General features: G+C 47.1%; 1 protein-coding gene across 3 annotated transcripts in view; it reads right to left on the bottom strand.

Moving 5' to 3' along the window:
• COL6A3 (collagen, type VI, alpha 3) overlaps positions 1 to 21,998 on the bottom strand; it is a 99,102-nt gene that overhangs the window by 18,030 nt on the left and 59,074 nt on the right. For all 3 annotated transcript variants that reach the window (XM_011980294.1, XM_011980293.1, XM_011980292.1), the window contains 23 exons: positions 20,206 to 20,298; positions 19,587 to 19,640; positions 18,556 to 18,627; positions 17,823 to 17,849; positions 17,667 to 17,711; positions 17,496 to 17,549; positions 16,981 to 17,043; positions 16,275 to 16,340; positions 15,797 to 15,850; positions 13,357 to 13,392; positions 11,788 to 11,850; positions 10,921 to 10,983; positions 9,534 to 9,596; positions 8,551 to 8,613; positions 7,010 to 7,060; positions 6,746 to 6,781; positions 6,195 to 6,257; positions 4,876 to 4,938; positions 3,565 to 3,597; positions 3,443 to 3,479; positions 3,326 to 3,337; positions 2,735 to 3,228; positions 597 to 693 (listed from right to left, as the gene is read on the bottom strand). In XM_011980294.1, the coding sequence (XP_011835684.1) occupies positions 597 to 693; positions 2,735 to 3,228; positions 3,326 to 3,337; positions 3,443 to 3,479; positions 3,565 to 3,597; positions 4,876 to 4,938; positions 6,195 to 6,257; positions 6,746 to 6,781; positions 7,010 to 7,060; positions 8,551 to 8,613; positions 9,534 to 9,596; positions 10,921 to 10,983; positions 11,788 to 11,850; positions 13,357 to 13,392; positions 15,797 to 15,850; positions 16,275 to 16,340; positions 16,981 to 17,043; positions 17,496 to 17,549; positions 17,667 to 17,711; positions 17,823 to 17,849; positions 18,556 to 18,627; positions 19,587 to 19,640; positions 20,206 to 20,298 (1,702 nt within the window). The remainder of the gene's footprint in view (positions 1 to 596; positions 694 to 2,734; positions 3,229 to 3,325; positions 3,338 to 3,442; positions 3,480 to 3,564; positions 3,598 to 4,875; positions 4,939 to 6,194; positions 6,258 to 6,745; positions 6,782 to 7,009; positions 7,061 to 8,550; positions 8,614 to 9,533; positions 9,597 to 10,920; positions 10,984 to 11,787; positions 11,851 to 13,356; positions 13,393 to 15,796; positions 15,851 to 16,274; positions 16,341 to 16,980; positions 17,044 to 17,495; positions 17,550 to 17,666; positions 17,712 to 17,822; positions 17,850 to 18,555; positions 18,628 to 19,586; positions 19,641 to 20,205; positions 20,299 to 21,998) is intronic.

Here is a 21,998-nt window from a genome sequence, read left to right on the forward strand (position 1 = left end):
AAGAGTGGAGAACCACTTCTTAGGGTGACCACCTCACTCCAGCCCAGGCGACAGAGCGCAACTCCGTCTCACAAAAAAAAAAAAAAAAAAAAAGAAGCAAAAAGGACCAAAACCAAAACCAATTTATATCTTGCTGCCTTGATTTGATTACGGCCAGATTTCAGTTTCCACCACCTAATACTTAGTAGATGAAACAAATCAGTAACAAAATCTTTGTAGTATGCCACATGCTGGCATTTTTAAAAGAAAAGAAACATTATCTTACTTTGCCACTCTTTGAAGAAATATGTTCTAGAATGTCGCTAGTGCCAAATATTTTCATTCTAGATTCTAATGTCAAAACTTAAGCAGAACCCACCTCCTCCTTTGTTAACTATAAAATGAATTATCCCCCATCAAAGAGAAGCTCTGTCTTGGGAGGTCCATTTTTAATACAGAAACTGCTGCAGTAGTATTTACACTGGTAAATACGAGGCTTTGTGAATCAACTGAACTCAAGCTCTTTTTACAGATCATCATTATTCTCTCACTCTCCTATGGATATTATGCTTTGCAATTGCAGCTGAGCAGATCTTCCTGTTAGATAAACAGCTTACCCAAGCAAACATGACACGTGCGGACATTCTCCAGGAAGTCTGTGAGGTCTCTCCCAGCAGGCAGGACGAGCGCATGCCCCACTGCTGTGTTATTGATCTGGTTTAAACAAAAGAACAATTTTAGTAGGGGCGTACATGATCAGTAATATCTGAAAATATGGCAGAGGAGTAAATCAAAGCCACATCAATAAGACAGATTAACTTCCCAACAGGGCAGTATTGGGAATATCTTCTCATTTGGGGGTGGGGCTAGACTCTGAGTATAATAGAAAGACATAGGTTTTATGCTAATAGGGTGAGCTGGAGTTCATATCCCCTTCAAATGGGGTTCAGCTTTTTTCAGATGTAAAATGGGGGGTAATACCTTCCTAATGGTGTCATTTGGAGGGTTAAATTAGATAATAAATGTTAGTACCTGGTGTATCCCCTGGCAAATAGTAGGAACTTAATCTTATTGTTATTTTTAGCACCAATGTGGGAGCTCCACCCCTTCCCCACCCTCTCAGGTGTGGTTAAAGCAAGTAACAAAATCACTCCCAGTGGATGCAAAGAGTCCTGTCCATCGCAGCACCTGGCACACGATTAGTAATTATTCATTTAACAAATAACTAGTCTGAATGAATGAGTGAATCGTTATGAACGAATGAACGAATAATTTTTTGGTCTTGTTGAAACCATGCTAAGAAACTCATGTGACTCTGAGTCCTTCAGCCCACACAAGGACAGATTTATGTGAAGGAACCCCCAACAAGAGCACATGGCCAGTAGCCCAACTTCAACACTGGATTCCCAATGAACATCCAATGTGGAAGGAAAGACATCAACAATCATCTTGCCCCAGCCTCAACTTACAGGTGACAAATCTGAGACGCAGGGAAGCTACGTGGTGTGCGCATTACTTTAAATGGGTGGGGGGAGTGTGGAACCAGGCCAAGGCCTCCTGACTCCTGGCTGGACTCCTTCCTATCCATCACCCATCTGTCTTGAACAGTATCACCAGAACTGCACTGAATAAATATTAATTGATATAACAATTAAACCAGTCAGCCAGGCACGGTGGCTCATGCCTGTAATCCCAGCAGTTTGGGAGGCCAAGGCAGGCAGATCACAAGGTCAGGAGTTTGAGACCAACCTGACCAACATGGGGAAACCTCGTCTGTACTAAACAAAAAAAAGAAAAATACAAAAATTAGCCAGGCATGGTGATGAGTGCCTGTAATCTCAGCTACTCAGGAGGCTGAGGTAGGAGAATCACCTGAACCTGGAAGGTTGAAGTGAGCCAAGATCACGCCACTGCACTCCAGCCTGGGTGACAAAGCAAGACTCCCTCTCAAAAAAACAAAAACAAAAACAAAAACACACACACACACAATTAAACCAGTTATTTAGTAGAATTACAAGGGACGCTTGGCCTCTCTGTGGGCTGCCCTTGGGGCTTGGCTGAAGAAAGCTTTGCACAGTGGTGTAGATCGGGGTTGCTGAGTTGGCATAATTTTGGGGACCTTACTAAAAGACTGCAGGCCTCCAGGGCCACCCTGGATATTCACCTTCAGAGCTGATTGGGACAGAGTGGAATGGGTATTATCAGCACATGGGTTTCAGAGTCTAATGGACTAGGGTCCTAGCCTCTCACGAGCACCTCACTAACAGCAGGATCATCCTTCTCCATGAGGTGAGACGGATGACACAAACCTCACCAGCCAGTTATGGGAAACAAATGCCCAGTACACACACAGTAAGACACAGCTCACAGCGTGCACATGGGGCTATCTTGGGAGGAGACAGAACTGATCCAAACGTCCAGGTCCTCCTCACATGTTGAATAAAGCAAACAAGCCACACCACCTTGTTAGTAGATAGAGGGTGTCACTAACACTAGCATCACTAACCAGCAAGAGCTGTCAACCTGTGAGGAGGAACCTGGGGGCAGTGCTACAGCCATGTAGTCATCCCTGGAGTGCTGGGGCCACGAGGCTGTCCTGGAGACCTCACAAGAGAAGTTCTCAGGCAGATGGCCTCATTGGGGACCTTGTAGGAGCTATGCGACGTGAAGCCACCGAGGATCATGGGCGTGTCTGAGAACCTCCTCAGAGCCCCAGAAGAAAGGGAGATGGCAATAGCACCAACAGAGCACAGACCTGCAAAGCGTTGACGAGCTGCCGGTCTTCCTGGCTCGTAAGGAACAAGGGGGTGATCCCCGCATCTGAGAGCTTGAGCACAGCCTCTCTGAGCTGTGGGGATGCTGTTGTGGGCCTGTTGCTGAAGAAAACGGCTACTTTCCTCATTAGGAATCCGTTCCGCACACGCTTAAATGTGTTTCTGGCCACAAATGACATGGCGGTCTCCAGACTCTGCTGTTTGGATGTCAGAGCCACCTGAAGGTTCTTAATCTTGTCCAGGAGGACCGACTTCCTCTTGGAGTCAGCAAACCGGATCTCTGTGGTCACCTCGTTGTTGTAGGTGACTACGGCCACCCGGGCCCCCCGTGGGCAGTTGCTCTCAGCAATGGTCAGGTCATTCACAATACTCAAGACCACATCTCGCATCCGGCTGAACGTGTCTTGGTTGACCCCCTCAGAGGTGTCTAAAGCAAAGGCTAGTTCTGTCGGGAAGACGGGGCACTCCAGGGGCCCTGTGGACAGTGAAGGGTGGAGGGTTAAAGACAAACCGTACTTACTACAAAAGGGAGGCTTCCTTTCCTTACGAAAAAGTCACCAAAATCAACTTACCATAGCAGCAAGCTAGAAAAGAAACAAAGAGAAGAAAGGGTGAGAGACTGCTCTACCATGTGAGAATTTCAAATGTAAAAATATGCATTGTCAGACAACAGAAAATTGTGTACTTACGACATTTATCTTTGATGCTTTGGATGAGGGCACATTGCTTTAAAAGAAAATGAAAGAATATGTAAGGAGAGCAAATCAAAGGCTCATGAGGTAATGAGTCATTCTGGATACATGCAACTTACATCGATGGAGTCACCTCTGTTGCCCTTGGGTCCCTGTAAAACCAAGGAAGGAAAGGCTGAGAGGCACAGTAGATGGGGAATTTGAAAAAACAGCCTTTGCCCCCGCCCTCAAGAAATACACAGAGCAAAACAAAGGGGCCCCTGGATAACCTTGATTGTTTATAGCCGCTCCCTATAAACCTGATTTTTTCTCTTGCAAAACAAAAGAGAAAAGATTCTCAGAGCAAATGTGTTTCCCTGGGAGGTCATTTGGCTTTTGAAATAGCCTCAGGTCCTGAAACCAGGAAGCTTACCACCAATCCATGTAAAGCCCACTAGTGAGCTTGGGTCTAGATTCTCCTTCTCTTGAGAAAAGAGCTCCCTCTCACACGCTTGCTTGATACACCCCTGCCGAAGGGGCAGTGAGAGATCATTGAGCTGTCCTGGTTCCCTCCGTGTCTAATGCATCCCAGCTGAATTCCACCCCAAGGAGCTCTAGGGACTGACTCAAGGCTTCCCTCAGCGTCCTATCCCTAAACCTCACCATCCTGACAGTCCAGCAGGCATCTCATGGGCCATTAGTTGTCTTTCCGGGGGCCATTTCTGCCTGCTTGGTCTTCTGCAGGAACTGGCCTAATGTGCTCCCCACAACACTTCATCTACTTAAAGACAGCAATCAGACCCACCTGACCAGCCTTCTTTTCCCTAATTCATCTAAACTAAGCCCTGAAGAAGGAATGATTTTCCAACTCCTGAATTATCTTTTCCATTATTTTTTGAAACTCATCAATTTCAATATTGAGGGACAATATAGGGAGAAATTCAAATAAGAAAACAAAGGTATTAGCAATAAAGAGATTTGGAAGGGCTGTGGGAGGATGCCCTCCTGGCTCCTGGTGGCGGCATGACTAGTGGGCTTTAACCGCAAATCAGGAGCTCCCCTGGGGATTTCATAGACCAAAGGAAGCATTGCCAAACCAAGACCTGGCATAATTGCACTGCTTCTGCAAGATGCGAGCCAAAGGCATTCAGATTTCTCCTCTTTGGTTTCTCCTCTATACAAACCTCAAATGCACCTATGCCAGGAAACGATAAATTACAACACTCCCTAGATGACAGGATCCCATGAAACCTATTTTTTTTAAGTTTCTTGTTACTCTAAAATTCAAAATCTCTTTGCTGCATCATGATTTCAGAGAGTTGGTCTGGCAACTAAGCAAATACACACAGAGCACACTTTCTTGTGAACAAAGCAGTGGTGGGAAGTTTTCAGGGACCATGTGTAAAGCACCCAGCCCCAGGTGGCTGGGTCAGAACTGGATAAATACTTACAGCTGGTCCTGGGTAGCCAGGGTCTCCCTTCTGTCCAACTATCCCTGGAGGTCCTGAATTTCCCTAGAGGGAGCAGAACAAACATGTTCAATTGTGTCAGAAAGTGGAGAGTTTAAGGCTCCTATAGTTGGAAGGGATGATAAAAGTGATCTAACCCAAGGGACTCCATCACCACGAGAAATCTCTCACTTTAAGGGACTAGAATGTCTCTTAAATTCAAGTTTAGGGACAAGCAACCTCAACAAAGCCAATGGGAGTCCCCCACCAACTATGGAGGGATTATGTTCTCCGCCAGGCTAAGGTAAGACAGATGCTTTCCCAAGAACCATTAATATGATTACGAAGGACTCCCAGGAGAATAGGTAACAGACAATGAATTAGCTAATGTGTTCAGTGTAGATAATCATCCAATGTTTTAAAGCTCTTTGGGGTATTAAATGATCTGGTTTGACTGTCTTCACTGATCAAATTGATAGGATAATTATGTTTCTTTTCAAACTACATTTCAGGCTGAAAATAACTGTTAGTAATATTTACCCAGATCTAGGCCACAATTTGCTAATTGAAGACTCTGCCATTTTAGGAGAGTGAGTAAACATCCATTGAAAAGAGTAATCTGTCCAGGTGTGGTGTCTCACGCATGTAATCTCAGCACTTTGGGAGGCTGAGGTGGGAGGACTGCTTGATCCCAGGAGATGGAGGTTGCAGTGAGCCAAGATGGCGCCACTGCACTCCAGCCCAGATGACAGAGCAAGACCTTGGCAACAGAGGGAGACCTTGACACACACACACACACACACACACACACACACACACACACACACACACACAAAGAATAAAAAGAAAAGAGCTATCAGGGCCAAAAGTAGCTTAAGGAAGAGGAATCTCAGCACCAATAGGCTGAAAAGCCCATGGCCTTGGCCTGGCTCGCTTCCGAGCCCAGAGGCTTCGGAAGCAGTTTCCATGCCTCATTCACTCCCGTTGCCCGACCGTCTGGGTGGGCATGGCCCAAAGTGACTGCACAGACTTCCCAGTCACCCACAATGAGACTTGAGACTGTAGGTGGGTGCTGTGCCTGGAGGGAGCTGGGCTGGCGACCCTGGAGGTGAATTGGAGGAAGAGGAATACACCTGCAGGAGGACAGCCATGGACCACAGCCCTGAGGACATTGGTCTGGGGCTCAGGAGTCCCTTCCTTCCACTCTGTGCTATCCCTGGCCAGGGTGCAAGTGAAGGATAATTGTCAAAGCCTCAGCAGTTAATCAAGTTGAAACATTCATTCTCATTCCTCACCTGCAGCCAAGGCCCAGGCAAACTTACCCTTCGGCCTCTGATGCCTTTGGGTCCTGGTGTTCCATTTAGCCCAGGCTCGCCGGGGTTACCCTGGGAATAAAGCCGAGAAGTGGCACAGTAAGCTCTGGAACAGAAGATCTCACTGAGGGTCCGTGGGGCCAGACATCCAGGGGACGTGTGGGCCACACTTTTCCAGGGCAACCAAGTGGCTGAATCAAACCAAGTGGTTTGACTCACTTTTCCAGTGGGTTACTAGTAAATTGGTGGTATTTGCAGATAGTCTTCATTTATTTAATCAGTAATGATACCATCATATAGGTTATAGCATTTCACAGCTTACAGAGTACTTGGATTGCGGTATATATTATTTAAATCTCATAAGCACCAGGACAAGTATGTATTGTGACCTCCACTTGACAGACGAGAGAGTGTTTTAGGGGAGGAAGGGTCTTTCTCAGGGTAGCCCAGTTAACTGAGTGGCTGACCCATGCCTAATGCCAAGATATTCTGACTCTCGGTCTGTGGACATACCAGAGCTGAATCGTGATGCAGATTTAAAGCAACCGGGGATTATTTACCTTTGGTCCTGGGTAGCCAGGGAATCCTCTTTCTCCCTATAAAAGATAAATACATTATTGAATACTCGGTTCTAATTTAAATTCATCTAAAATAAATTGACCTTGAAAGAAAGAAATGTCTGCAGAGTCATCAAAAGAAAACACTCACTCAAATACAAAGACAACTTTTAAAGAAATAATTCTTTTAAAACACAACGTATCAGAAGTTGTCCTTGGAGCCTCCTGGCAGCAAGGACTCTTGGAGAATCCTCAGCAGATACGTACTTTTTTGCCTCTGCGTCCTTCACTGCCAACTCCATCTCTCCCGTCATCTCCCTAAGAGTGAGAAAGAGACATGACTACAGGTCGCCATGCGTGGCGAGCCATAACCACCATCTCTGCCCTACTGCCGCCCTGAGACGTGGATCTTGAGCTCCTGAAATGTTTCCAGACTAAGGTACAGGAGTAGGCACACTTTCTGCTCCTGTCCTATCCTCCAAGGGTGAACAAGACCATTTCTGTAGGCGATGGGCTCAAAGGACTCCCGTAGCAAAATGGCGCTGGCAGACTAACATAGAAAGAACTGCTGGGAGCTTTGGGTAAAGATTCTGTTTGGATGTAGAATCAAAGACTCATCAACCCCGAGAATCTTAGAATTGACAGGAATCTTGATGGTGACTTTGATTCTATGCATCCATGAGCTTTGATTCTATTTCAAAACAAGAACACTGAACTCCATCTCTCAGGCCCAGGTCATATTCCCCCTCCCCATATCCCTTCCCTTCCTTCCAAGTCATCACTCCTAGACCCCCTCCTTTCCAACACCTACCCCCAGCATGCTCAGATCTGTTCCTGTTGCTCTCTCATGTGGAGCATTCAGAACTGGACTTCATTAATTATTTCAAAAGAATCAGAAGAACTTCTGTGAGTTGTCCATTACTATCTCTAACATATGTAGGAACTTGCCACTTAGTTAAATTATAGTTTTCAACAGATATCAACAACTAGAGGTCTGTTGACCCAAATTAATAGAAACAGAATCAGGAAGAGATTTCCTTCAATGGTTTGAATAGATTTTAAAGTCTGATTTTTTTCCCTGTGCTTCTGAGATTAAAAGTAATACAAACAGATTTGTTTTTAAACTTCAGTTAGTTGAAAAGAAAAAAATGCAAGAAAGAAAAATATTTTAAAGCTTGGGATTAAAGCAGTCAGATCAACCTGGTCCTTTTATATGGTGTTTAGGTGTCATGATTCCTTTTGCAAAAAGTCACAATGGACCATAGATTTCTGTATTCTTTTGTAACGTAGAAATGTACATTACAAAATTATTGTTGGTGAATTGTTGGGGTGTTTTTAAATAGCATTTGAAAAATGAGTTACTGGGGTAATAATTTCTATTCCTAAGATGTCTCTTTCAAAAGAAATTGTTTCCATCTGGATTGAGACCTAATCAAATCCAATTCCATTTTAACCCAAATGACATTTACTTCTTTGCAGAAAAGCTTCATCTAGTTATGCTTGCAAAGCATTTGCGGGACCTCAGATGAAGGTGGTTTAAGCTTCATTAGCCTCTACATTCCCTTGTATCAGGAAAAACACAGGGGAAAAATACGTCTCTACCCACTGCCCACACCACCTCTCTAACCCTGCCAGTAAAATAAAACTTGTTAATTTGCCATGGATAAGCAGCAAGTTTCACTGTTTCCAGCCATATCCCCAATAACACAAGAAGCAAGGCTAATCTTTATTTGGAACTTTCTCCCGGCTTCCTGCACCTTCGAGCAAAGAGTCAGCGACAACGTGGCCCCGAGCGTGCGTGACCTTACCGTCTCCCCACGAGGGCCCCGGTTTCCGATTCCTCCTTTTGGTCCTGGCTCTCCGGGCTCACCCTAGACATGAGAAACACGGCTGAGACCCTGTGGCCTAAGGCTGGCTTACACTGTGATGCCAAGCCCTGCTTTTACTCTAGGTAAGGGTGCTGCAACATGCTGACTTTACCTTCGAGATTTCAGTGAAACGATTTTCTAAATTGCCACATTCATGTGCCAACTCCTGGAAAATAATCCAGGAGGGTTTGTGTTTGTCCTTTTCACCAGCATGGCATGGGGGACAGGCTGATGAGAAGAGAGAGTAACAGCTGGGAGAAGAAGGCACAGAAGGCGGCGGACATTGAGCCCAGCATGAAACCCGGCAACACCCTCCAGGCAGAGACCATCGTGGATTCACAGGAACTCATTTCTTTTACAGAAAACATGCAGTCTTTCAGACTGGTCATGACAAATCGTAATTTATCTCAAAGCTGATAGAAAGGAGGTTCTCAGGTAACCTTCATACAGCAGACTTGCTGTTACCCAGAACAGTCAGGGTCGGGGTTCTTGGATGATCTAAATGTGACTAGCTGAGCCGCTGTGCGTGCACTGCCTATGTTTAAAGACTGCTTATTCTATATTATACTGAAACTGTGCCAAGCACTGCCCGGCTGCTCTGATGGCTCAGAGGGTGCTGCACTATCGGCACAAGCCAAGCAAGAGAGGAGCAGAAAAGCTGGCCACTGATGGAGGGCTGTGGCCAGGTGCAAGCCAGCCCTCTGAGCAGGGATGGTTGGTGGCAGGGATGGTAGTGGGGATTATGGTGGGAATTGTTGGGGGACAATAATCCTACTGGCCAAGCCGCAATCAACAGGGGAGGCTGGAGTGGGAACCAGTAGTATTGAAGAGGAGGGACAGACAGACTGACAAAAGAGGGAGGGGGGCATGTGTGCCTGGCTGGTCCCTGTCCTCAGGAAAGCTCTACCTTTCTCAAGACAAACCTTTCTTCCCAGGGGACCGGTTCTGCCTCGTTCTCCAGGAGCACCTGCGGCACCTCCGCTTCCCTGGAGCAGGAGGGGAGGAATGTGTCAGTCAAGTGGTCAACCATCCAAGCAAAGTTGTCTCTGAAACCTGACTGTCCCCTGCATGGAGGTCAGAGCCTGCCAGGGGCATGGGACCTGTCCCGTCTGCAAATCCCAAGTACTCAGCTCTGAGCACAGGGGTACAGACTCAAAGATAAACATGCACAGAAATGGCGTGCACAAATTTAAAGCATGAGTATTACCTCTCAGTGCCAGTTTTCACAAATTAACGCATGTTGCAGTTATTAATATACATATCCTAGGTTGCTGACTGGACAGCAAGCTCCCAAATTTTATGTGACTTTATCCTGCCTCCCTTTTCACACTCACAATGAGCACCTGGTGCACACAGGTTTGTTAAAGCCTGTTAGGTGAATGAATAAACTGATCGAAGAAATTGACTCTTAAAATGTGGTACAGTCTACCTAGCCCAGAAATAACTTAAAATAGGTGGTGAAAAAGTGCAAATCGATACATGTTTCTGGAGCTATTGGACAACTATTTGAATAGCTTTGCATCTATACCATCTTAAATTGTTAATGAACTACAAGTAAATGTTTTTTTAAAAACCTCTAAAAATATGTATTTATCAGCTTTCAAGCTAGAGAAGGACTTTCTAAGCAAGTTCCTGCCCTCTTCCACCATAAAATATTTTTGTGCGTTTATGTAGCAACATATTGAGCTTGTTATCAGTTTATTAGTCATTTTTTGGTAACAAATGATAGGATACCTCCCTCAATATCATCTCAGACATGAGAGAAACTCGAATATGTAGTTCCATGACACCTGATCCTAGCCCAGCAATGACAATGTGTCTCTGCTCATCATTGCTGATAGCTACAATGCATGATAACATCCGCAGTCACAGTAAGTTTAAGGACCATCTTCTGTGCTGAACTCAAGGGTGAACTTGAGGCATTCACTATACAAAATACATAAGCACAAGGGGCTATCGCCAGGGACCAAAGGTGAAATGCCTTGCATAGTCTAACCATGTTGGGGGATTTAGATTTTCCATGATTCCATCTCATGCACATCCCCTGATTTCCATCCAGCGGCCTACGCTTGGAGGGAGCAGAACTGAGACTTAGAGGCCCCTGGAGCACCAAATAAGGAAACTCTTACTTTCTTGGGGTGAAGTATCCAGTCACTGCAAGGCCTGAGGTTAAATCTGGGGTTTGTGTTGCCAAAGAGGAGAGCTAAAGGGAGGTCTGTCTACAATAGCATCATCCGAGACACGCTCAGCCTGCCTGGCAACGTGCCCTCTGTTCAGCTAGAGAGGGGCCTGGTATTGGGACAGGCTTACCCGAGGTCCAGAAATGCCTTGTTCTCCTATCAGCCCTGGAGGACCAGCAGGACCAGCTGGGCCCTGAGGAAGGAAAAGGCCAACGTGAGTGCTAATGAAGTGACTTTCCGTGAGAAGCCTCTGCATGGCATCTGCCCATCCCACAGGACCCGGAGCCTCACTTCTGCCAGCCAGAAAAGGCCACCCAAACCCACAATTCTCCATCTCAGCTGCAGTAGCAGCTGCCTCAATCCAGAATGTGAATAGACAAGTGAGCTTAAATGTATACAAGCAACAAGCATTCAAAAAAAAAAAACGTGTAGGAGACTCTTCACAGAAGCATCATTCACAATTGCCAGAAGGCAGAAACAACCTAAATGTCCATCAACCAATGAGTGGATAAACAAAGTGTGCTGCAGCCACACAACGAAGTATCCTTCCGCCATGAAAAGGAATGAAGTGCTTCTACGTGCTGCAATGTGGATGAAGCTCAATGTGGAACATGAGCCTCCTTGTTCTTGATTGAGAACATGATGCTCCGTCAAGCCGCACACACAAAGCTGCCTAGTAAATGATTCCATTTATACAAAATGTCCAGAGCAGGCAAATCCATAAAGAGAGAGAGATTAGTGTTTGCCAGGGACTCGGGGTGGAGGGCAATGGGGGGCGACTGCTATTAGGTACAGGTCTCCTTCAAGGCTATGTTTTGAACCTAGACAGAGGCGTTGTTTGCACAGCATCGTGGAAGTACTAAATGCCACTGGATTGTTCACTTTAAAATGGTTAACTTTCCGTGATATAAATGCCACCTAATCATTTTTACAAAGAACTTACCAGGGTATTTGTGAAAATATCAAAGGACACGCAGTCACACAAGGAAGCACTCACCTGTGCACCTCTGGTCCCCTGCTCTCCCTGAAAGCCCGGCTGGCCAGGACCACCCTTGTTGCCCTTTGAAATAAGAGAAGATGCAGGGAGGAGTCAGGAAGGTTCCTGTCAACGTCAGCTCTTTGCTCTACAGTCATTTCTGGGCCAGGGACTTGGAAAGCAACCAGGGAAAATTCAGTTCTTCCAGAGGTAACAGATGATCAAAGTGGTAACCCCAGGACAAGACACTAAACACAGGAGTCAGCTGTCTCCCTGAGCTTCTACAGTTGTTCCTCACTCTTGCCTCACCTCTTCTCGGACAGCTTTGTGAAACAAGGATCGTTTAGACCTAAAGCAGAGGACCAAGACACCGGGAAGTTGCGTGTTGCCGATGGCCAGGTAAGGTGGGCACGTTCTGGAAGAGGCGCCCGCCCGGGACACTACTGCCTCAATCATGTTTCCTGCACTTGGACCCCAAGTTCCCACTGGGCACCATTTTCTCTACACTCTGCAGAGGAGGCTAAGTTTAAGGAGATGGCTGAAAGAGGCTCAGGAGCCATGACAGCCCAAGGAGAAAGAAAAATAAATCTCAGAATCCCAAAATCACTAAGCCAAAGGGAAAAGTCAAGCTGGGAACTGCATCAGACAGAGCTGCCTCCAATTCTATTCTTAAATAAGATAGCTACAAAGATTTCTTTTTTTTTTTTTTTTTTTTTTGGAGACGGAGTTTTGCTCTTGTTGCCCTGTCTGGAGTGCAATGGCGCGATCTTGGCTCACTTCAACATCCGCCTCCCGGGTTCAAGCGATTCTCTTGCCTCAGGCTCCTGAGTAGCTGGGATTACAGGCATGCACCACCACTCCTGGCTATTTTGTATTTTTAGTAGAGATGGGGTTTCTCCATGTTGGTCAGGCTAGTCTCGAACTCCCAACCTCAGGTGATCTGCCTGCCTCAGTCTCCCAAAGTGCTGGGATTATAGGTGTCAGCCACCGTGCCCGGTCAGACTTTTCTTTCTTTTTTTTTTTTTTTAAGATGCATACCTCCCTCACATTCTGCCTGCAGGGAAATTCTTTGTGGACAAAGGACAGACAGAACTGAAAGTCATCCCTCTGCTGATGGGAGACAAAGACATATCCAATTGCTTCCTTAGCCCTATTTTTCACTAAGCCTAACTAAGGCATAGGTGACTGTTGTAAACTGTGTATTCAGCGAAAGGCTAATCAGAGACTCAAAGGAATGCAACCTTTTGTCTCTTATCTACCTATGACCTGGAAGCCCCCTCCCATGCCTCGATTTGTCCCACCTTTCTGGACCGAACCAATGTACATCTCACACATACTGATTGATGTCTCATATCTCCCTAAAATGTATAAAACCAAGCTGTGCCCCAAACACTTTGGGCAGGTGTCATCAGGACCTCCTGAGCCTGTGTCACAGGCGTGTCCTTAACTTTGGCAAAACAAACTTTCTAAATTGATTGGCATCTGTCTCCGAAGCTTTGGGTTTACAGGAGAGCGTATTTTTCACTCCTGGACTGGGCGGCATCTGGGCTGTTTGAAGAGAGTCTCCCCAGGGCACTCCATGAGGCTCACCTTAGCTCCGGGGGGTCCCCTTCGGCCAAAGCCACCCTGTGGAAGAAAAAGTCCCACAAACCGTGAGGGGGAGCATGGGATGCTGGGCATGGGGCCTAGAGCTCTTTCAGACTTCACCCTCTTACTCTGCGGTTACTCAGGGGAATCTTCCCAAGCACGACACTGTGCCAAGAAGCAGAAATCACGCCTCATCAGCCCTGGGGAAACTCGCACACACAGACACCCTTCCTCCACCCTCATCCGGGTGAAGTTTTGCTTCCTTACTACTCCTGTTAATCACCCAATGGAAGTTTTGAGAATTACTGCAGACCTGCCAAGCGAAATAATGACTCCTTTTGGCTGCAAGATCCCAGCCAGTTTCAAATGAGGAATGTGAAAAGGGAATGTCAACCTGTCTATTTTTCTTCCATCTTCCCAACTGTAGTGAGAAGTCATGAAATACGTTAATTATAATGGAAGGCAGTCCCGAGTTCTCCAGGTGATCCTGGCCAAACACAACACACACTCGGTTAAGTAAAGTATCTGAAGTGCACACATGTGCACCTAAACGTCTCGTGTACTTAGGTAGGGCTCATGACTTGGCAGCATCTTCCTGGATGCTCCAGAGGTGACCTTTAGTTCAAACATGTGGGCTTACTTCACAAGCAATCCATTAATTTCCACCTCAAAATTGTTTCCTCGGCAGTGGAAAGGTTTGGGGTGGGACTCTATGAATGTCCTGGGCGGTCTTTGCAAAGTTAGGGTTGCTGTTGCAGAGGCTGTGACCCACTAGCTCTGTTGTGAGGCTCGGCCATCTGCTACATCAACCTAGGAGCCTCACTCTCCGCTTCCAGTTGACCAGCCCAGTGATCTGCGGTGACCAGTTTGCCATTATTCACTGTAGTGCCACCTGCTTCAGTGGAAGATCTTGGCCACCTTCCATGGAGAATTTCAGAGAAGGGGACACTCTTCTCCTCTACAAAGCAACAATATGGACCGGCCCCTCCCAAAAGAGACATGCCAGAGTTCCATGAGAGTTCACCAGCACTCAATGATACATTGCTCAGGCCAGAGGCCGCCTGCGGAGACTCTAAAAAGCGGATGTAGGCATGCGGAAGCCCAGCGGGAGGGACACATTTCAGTTTGGCCTGGGCCTGGCACTGTGGTCCTAAGGGAAGGGGTAGCAGGCCGTTAGGCCACAAAAAGAAGAACTGAGTCCTCAAGAGCCCGTGACTGAAGCCGAATTCAAATCCAGTTTCTACCTTGTGTGGAGAATTGAAATTAATTGTATGAACTACTCAATTTTAAGTCATTTCATGAAAACAAGGTTTGGCTCTGCTCACACGTTGAGTTGTAATAGCCCATTGTAACATTTGATGAGTATTTCTTCTTTTCCATTATATAGCTTCTTTTTCATTACGTAGCATTATTCAAAAATAATGCTCACTTCCAAGTAGTTGATCGAGGTCTTTACAATTTATTAAAAATAAGTAAATAAATAGTGCTCAAACTTTGTAAAATGATATTTTCAAAATTTCTACATTCTTCTGAATTTTCAAAGCAAAATGGTGCCCGTAGTCCTTCATTTGATTTTGGTGAGTCTCTCCTTTTGAAAGCCCCTCACCCCAGCGTACTCTACTGGTCCAAGTGCCGGCGTTGAACATGCCACTGCCCCTCAGGGCGTGGCTGAGGGCCCAGTTCCCAACACCCAGCCCCAGCTTGCAGCCTTTGTGCTCTGTTCACTTCTGAGCAGAGACCTCTCCTAGGCACCCACCAGCATCCTGAATTTCTTCTGAGGGTTTACAAACTTCTACACCACTGCCTCCCTGAGCAGGGGTCTTACCTCCCAGCTACAAGGAAGACCCTGGAAGCTTTTGGATGACTTCAGAAAGATCATTCACATCACTTTGACTTTAGCATTTCTTCAACAAGACTGAGGATTAGGCATACAAGGAACTATTCTGCTACAGATATTTCTGAAATGTCTTGAAATTGCAAGATGCAATACACCAGAAAAGAAAGAAATCTAGTTTTGTTATTTCACTTACAGCATCCCCCCAAAAACCCACAGATAATTACAAAAATAACAGATCTACAGATCTACAACCCCCTCAGCCTTCTTGCCCTTATTCCCTCCCTTCCCCAGTATTAGGATTTCCATTTGGGTTTCTTAAATATTTAGTTGGATCAAACCTGGCCCGATTTGAAAGTAGCAAAGATATTATTTTTAAAAGTATCTTTCAGTATGTTTTTGGGGAGAGCAAGAATTGGCGAGAGAGAAGAGATGAGGCACCAAGGAAATTATAAGAATGAAAATAGATTGGAGTAACAACCGTTTCAGAAATCCTTTTACATTCACTCAGTAAAGAGCTGCAGAGTAACCATGCACCACGTAATGTTGGGCAGATCTTAGGGCACTGAGTATTGCTGCAGAGCTCCCCAAAGCTCTAACGGCACTCACATTCTTCCCAGTTTCTCCAGGTCCTCCAGGTACTCCATCTGTCCCTGGGACACCCTGGTGGGGGGAAAATTAGCATGAGATTCTCAACTGCAGAGAAGAATGTCTAGCTCTGAAATGTTGCACAAGACATTGCAGGGAAAGGGGTCGATTCACAGAGGAAGAGCCCGTCTGCAGGACAGTTGCACACTTTGCCAGATGCATTGGACTTCAGTACACTCCCACCTCTACAAGCCTTTGGCTTAACAAGCACCTTCCGTAAATATCTAAGAGGCACAGATTCTGCTGAAAAGCCCCACTTAGCAAGGGTCACTCTGGTTCCCCACGGAGACTTCCTTCATGGGGACTCTGCTCCTAATCTTAGGCTACTCAGGAGTGTTAAAGGCCACGTCTTTGGCCTCTGTGGCTTCTGATGAGCCGAGGACCAGTCCTTTCTCTAGCCCTCAGTACAGGGAGAGTCTAGGAATGTGCAGTGCCCTACCATGGGGCCGAGGTCGCCGATTTCTCCTTTGGGTCCTCTCTGCTGGCTGTCTTGTCCTGGGTTACCCTGAAAGCAACATGGGAAAGTGAAATGAGCCACATATGGAAGGAAAGGAGCTGCCACTGGACTGAATGGTCAGGGAAATATTAGCAAGGACCTGCATTCAAGGCTCCGAGGGACAAGCCCGTCGGCCACAGCCCATCCAGGTAACATCCATGTAGCTCTTACAGAATCTAATCACGGGATCAGCAAAGCACTCTTAGCCCCAAACAGGGGCAGTGGTTCTTCCCCAGGGAGGAGGACGCCCCAGGCTCACTCTTGCTCATCCTTGCCACAGAGGCAGGACGGACTGGAGCAGGAGGCTAGCATGTACTGCTCATTTGCTTAACGGTTTTACAGAGCCACAAAATGAGAAAAGCTGCAAACTCTTCTCTTTTCCAAAAGCAAATTTAAAGTGCCCTGATACCACATTTTTGGAAATTTCTCAGATATTTGTATAACAGGACTTGCAAACAATTATCTGGTTAGCAGCAGAACAAATACATCTCCCCAAACCCCAAAATTGCAAGAAAAAGACAAAGTACATATTTTATCAACATGTTTTAAAGCAATTTCAAAAGTAGAATTCTTCCTTTCATCTCACATTCCCAACAACCCTCTTCCCCAGGCTCAGGTCTGAAATCGTCAATAAAGAAATCTTCTTTACCGGGTCCCCTCGAATCCCCACGTCTCCTCTTTCTCCTTTCTCTCCTCGAGGTCCTTTATCACCCTAAACAAAAAGCACAAGTGAATGCTAAAAACTAGATGTTTCCATTTTTATCTCACCCTAAAAAATCACATTCTTCAAATCATAAATCTTAACTAGAACAATGTTTACAATTTATTCATTCACCATGAAGGCAAATTCACTTCCACATATTTTTTATTCGTTTAGTAAATCCATGAATATTTATTGAGGACCCACTTTGTGCCAGGCACTGGGGATTTATTTACAACAAAACAAACTCAGTCCCTGCCCTATGGGACGTGATCTCCAAATGAGAAAATGTACTGTAATGTGTCAGAGCTGAGAGGGGATGTCACGGGTGCACCCACAGGGGAAGTCAGGGAAGGCTGCCTGGAGGAAGTGGGATTGACATATATGAGGAAAGGAAATAACTATTCCCTAAATGAAATGTTGATATTCTTTCCATAATAGCAGCACCGCGGAAATACACCTACCCTTCTTCCAGGATTCCCTTTCTCTCCAGAAGAACCAGGCAATCCTTTGTCTCCCTGCCAAAGACAAGGATTAAAGGTCACACCTGCTGCAATTTCGATCATAGACAGAGTTGTTAGTTTCTGGAATCTTCAGAACCAAAAGCAGTTTGGACTTAGAGTAAAATCACTTACATCTTCACCGTCTAGACCATCCAGTCCAATTTCTCCTATTTCGCCCTACGAGGGAATAAGGCAGACAGGTAAGTAGAGAAAGCTATTCTGACAAAGGAAGAAAAGAGAAATGCTGGGAGAGTTTTCCATTTATAAAACAAAACCAAGCTTGCGTACCTTCTCTCCTGGGAATCCCCGAGAGCCCTGGAAGGCAAGAGGACAGGGGAAGCATTAGCTCTTCCTACAGGGCTGGTCCCTTGGGCAGAAGAGGCCGAGGGCTGTTCCCCCGCTCCACCCCATTTGAACGCTGCAGTGTCTGAAAATTTAATATTAGAGTCCCACCCCTTTGGATTCCTCTCTTACCACCACGTGCGGTGTTTTAAAGCTAAAACTCGAACTGAACGCTTGGGTGGTCTTGGCTCCCTGGGTAGGGGGGCGGGGGGCGGGGGCCCAAAACCCAGGGCAAGGAGCTGACTTTGTAACTCTGCAGCCCTTCCCTTCAGCACCTGCCTTCAAACTTCAGCAAACAGAGAAGCAAGTTCACCAGCCTTCAACCCCCCTGCTGTCCTCTCAGTCCACTCCCTTCCCCGGCCGCTCCCACGGTCCAGGGCTGGGCCCGTGGGCACCAGCCTCCCCTCCACCCTGACCCATGTTCTTTCCTGGTGAGCATTTCCTGGCTCCTTCACGTTTCCATAGGAAACTATTTCTCCACTCTCAGGTTCCCCACCAGCTGCAGCCCCTACTCCTGAACCCACCCCGCTCAGAACTGCCTTCCCATGAGAGGTCATGGGCTGCTGAATGCTGAGGTCAAGAAACCTGGACCGGTGGCCTCCCCTCCTGGCAGCATCCAGAGAAACTGCGAGTCACCTGACCCCTCCCCACACTAACACGCCCATCACCCACACCTCACCTTTATTCCTCTCTGGCCCGGGCAGCCCTGGAAACCTTGAGTGCCGTTCACACCAGGCGGACCCCGCTCACCCTATTGTGAGAGACAAAGGCGTTTTGCAAGCTGGAGCCCTTCATCACCCTGTCTCCGCCGGGCTGGCAGCAGCGTGAAGGTACTGTGAACAGCATGCAGCAGAAAGCAGATTGCACCATGGGGAACGTCGATCGAGGCTATGTGAGCCAGGGAGCCTCTTGGGCTCCTGCATGAGGCCTGGCCTGGAACCTGCAGTTCGCTGAAGGAAATGAGATCTGGGAGGGAGGCAGTGCAGACAGCACTGCTCTGCGGGCTAAGAGTGGGCGGCCCCCAGCACCGTGTCTCTGTGGGTGCTGAATCCTGGGAAGACCTACTGGCCCAACAGCTCCTCCAAGTGATGCTTGATTCCCAGTTCTCTAGCCAAGCCCTGCCGGCTGGGCCCTGGTGACCGCACTGTTGCTCGTGAGCCCCTCTGTCCCCTATCTCAGGGCTGGACCTTGATCTAGTGTCCCAAAGCTCGCCAGACAGGCGTCTATCCCGGGCATTGCTCCCATGGACCGTGCTACTGGGGTCTGTCCATCCTCAAGACCCTCGGACACTGATGATCTGATCCAGCAACATTCCCTCTGGGGACTGCCCTTAACAGGGTAACCCCTACAGCCCTGGTGAGGTTTCCTACTATGCCCTCACCCCTCAGCTCACTCCCATCTCTACTTGCATGTCTTAGTCTAGTAGATACTGGGTGTGCAAATTCGGTGTCCCTCTGGCTCAGAAACCAATCAATTCCTCCCTCTGAAATAGAGTAAGAACAAATCCCACCCTTCATGCCCACATTTGTCATACTTCAATTACCGTACTTAGACATCTGGGCAAAGTTGTTAAGAAAATTAGAAATTAATTTTTCTCCCAAAGGGAAAGCCATCAGCAACTGAACAAACGATGAAATCCACAATGCAATCCCAATGGGTAAGGATCAAGGAGGGTGTGAAATTTTAGGAACTAAAACAACTTTTACTTACGGGTCCACCCTCATCACCAGGATAGCCTCGGTAGCCGTCTTCTCCAGGAATACCCTGAAACAAAGTAAATCAGGTCCTTTGTTAAACCCCGTGGTCTTCTTTGTTCTAGAGTAAGGATCCCTGGGTCCCCCCTTCATTTGGCAGAGCAGCACTAAAACTCAGCATGGCTTTCCCTGTTACTGCTTTTCCCCTCACTACGCCATGTCATGATTCTGTCTGTCAGGATCTCGAAGGCTCCTGCTCTGCCAAGAAAGCCTGTTAGTTCCTACTGACTCAGAGCAAATGCTGCGAGTGCCAGCTGCCATTGGCAGCCAGGCTGCTGTCAGGGATGCCAGCTCACTTTAACGTTATTTTATGAAATGAAGGACCAAGATGTTAAAGCACAGATCCCCTTATCCCGTGAAAAAGGAGGGTTCCGCCTGAACCAAATTCACTGGGAGAGGCCCCAGCAGAGCAGCACATGGGTCTGCCCCTCAGAGCTCCTCCTTCTAACATAAGAAATGGTCTCTTGTCTCCTCCTTCATCTCCACACTCTCCTGTTAGAGAAATTACCCCACCAAAGTAATGTTAGACTTCTGATAGTTCATCTCAGGGGTGGGCAAGGGTAAAGCCACCATACCTTTGGCCCAATGCTGCCGATGGGCCCACGGTCTCCCCTCTGCCCAGAGCACTTGCAGGGAACCCCACAGCAAGCTTTCTCGGCAATGTTGTCCTACCAAAAGGAAGAGAAACCAAATGTTCAGATCTCAAGAAACGCCCAGCAGAAAATCACAAATATGCTTTAAGGGTCAAAATCGGATGCGTGGGGGTTTCACAGTGAGAGATGAAGTCCCTCCAGGTGACATTTGCTGGACGGCTGATCAGCAAAGCCAGGAGGGCCCAGCTCCTGGCAGTCAGGGTGCGGGTGGGAAGTCACCAATGGGAAAGGAAAGAACAACCAAAGTAAGATAGATCTTATGCACAATGTCACCTCAGGCTGGACCTTATTTCTAGAAGTTTCCATCGTCACATCTTAACTATAACTTACATATGTTCCAGTTCCAAAGTGCAAAGCCAAGCAAATGGCAGATGGCCAAGACCGAAGGTGGTTCCAGAACAGAAATCCATGACCACCCTTCCTTGGAACCAGGGTGAGAGTCACGGGATATGGTACCAGCCCAGAAAGAGGCTTCCAGAGCAGCCCTGGTGGGAGCAGGCACAAGTGGTCCTGGCCTCAGAGCCACAAGCTTCTCAACTCCGGGTCACACAGACACCCTCTACATTCTCATCCCATCCGGCCCCTGACCTAATGTGAGAAAGAGCGTGCCCAAATACATTTCCATCTGCTAACTAATGGTGGGCACATGCACTTTCTTCCAATGAGGTTCCAAGAGCTTTCCCTTTCTCCCATGTCCCAGATTTGTGAGCTAACTCAACCTACTTCCACCAGTAAAAAAAATCCTGATTCTAGCCCTGCAAAGAAGTAGGGAAGAAAGGAAGGAGCAGGGTCCATTCATCCCATTCTCATAGCCACAGTCCACTGTTGCTACCACCAAAGAACCTCTGAATTAGGCTGGGTGCAGTGGCTCACGCCTGTAATCCCAGCATGGGAGGCTGAGGCGGCCGGATCACGAGGTCAGGAGATCAAGACCATCCTGGCTAACACAGTGAAACCCCGTCTCTACTAAAAATACAAAAAATTAGCCGGGTGTGGTGGTGGGCGCCTATAGTCCCAGCTACTTAGGAGGCTGAGGCAGGAGAATGGCGTGAACCCGGGAGGCGGAGCTTGCAGTGAGCCGAGATTGCGCCACTGCACTCCAGCTTGGGCGACAGAGCGAGACTCCACCTCAAAAAAAAAAAAAAAATAGAACCTCTGAGTTCGCAGCTCAGCCCCACATCTCCTCAGTCTAAACCCAGGAGGTCACACCTCCAGCTGAGAGAGGCTGGCCCTGGGCAGAATTAGAAGCCTCGGAGGTAGCTTCGTTGACACAGAGGGAAACTAGAGAAGACAATTAAAGCACTTCTCCACCCAGAAACGGCCTTCCTTTTCCTGCATGTTCTTGTTTTTATCATGCAAGATTTCAGATGTTCTTGACACAGTTTCCTGTTTGAGGATGGCCATCTCGATGGTTTGTATTCCAGCGACGGTGTTAAAAGAGGCCGTTGCTAAGGGAGCAAAGAAAATGCTAAGGCCACAACCTCAGTGTGCCTAGGACCCCCTTCTAGCTCGCTGGATTTCCAGCGATTTGCTATCTCCACTTCCAGATTCACACATGTTATGGCAACAAGGCAGTTCCCAAGTGAATTAAATAAATTTAGTTATCCACCAGGCACCCCTCCCCCATTCGCCTGGTAATAATTAACTTCATTCTCTTGAAATGCCAAAAGGTGTGGTATCTAAACTGGTTTGTGTATAAAGACATAAAAAACTCA

Source organism: Mandrillus leucophaeus, unplaced genomic scaffold (assembly GCF_000951045.1).
Source record: "Mandrillus leucophaeus isolate KB7577 unplaced genomic scaffold, Mleu.le_1.0 Scaffold21, whole genome shotgun sequence".
NCBI lineage: Eukaryota > Metazoa > Chordata > Mammalia > Primates > Cercopithecidae > Mandrillus > Mandrillus leucophaeus.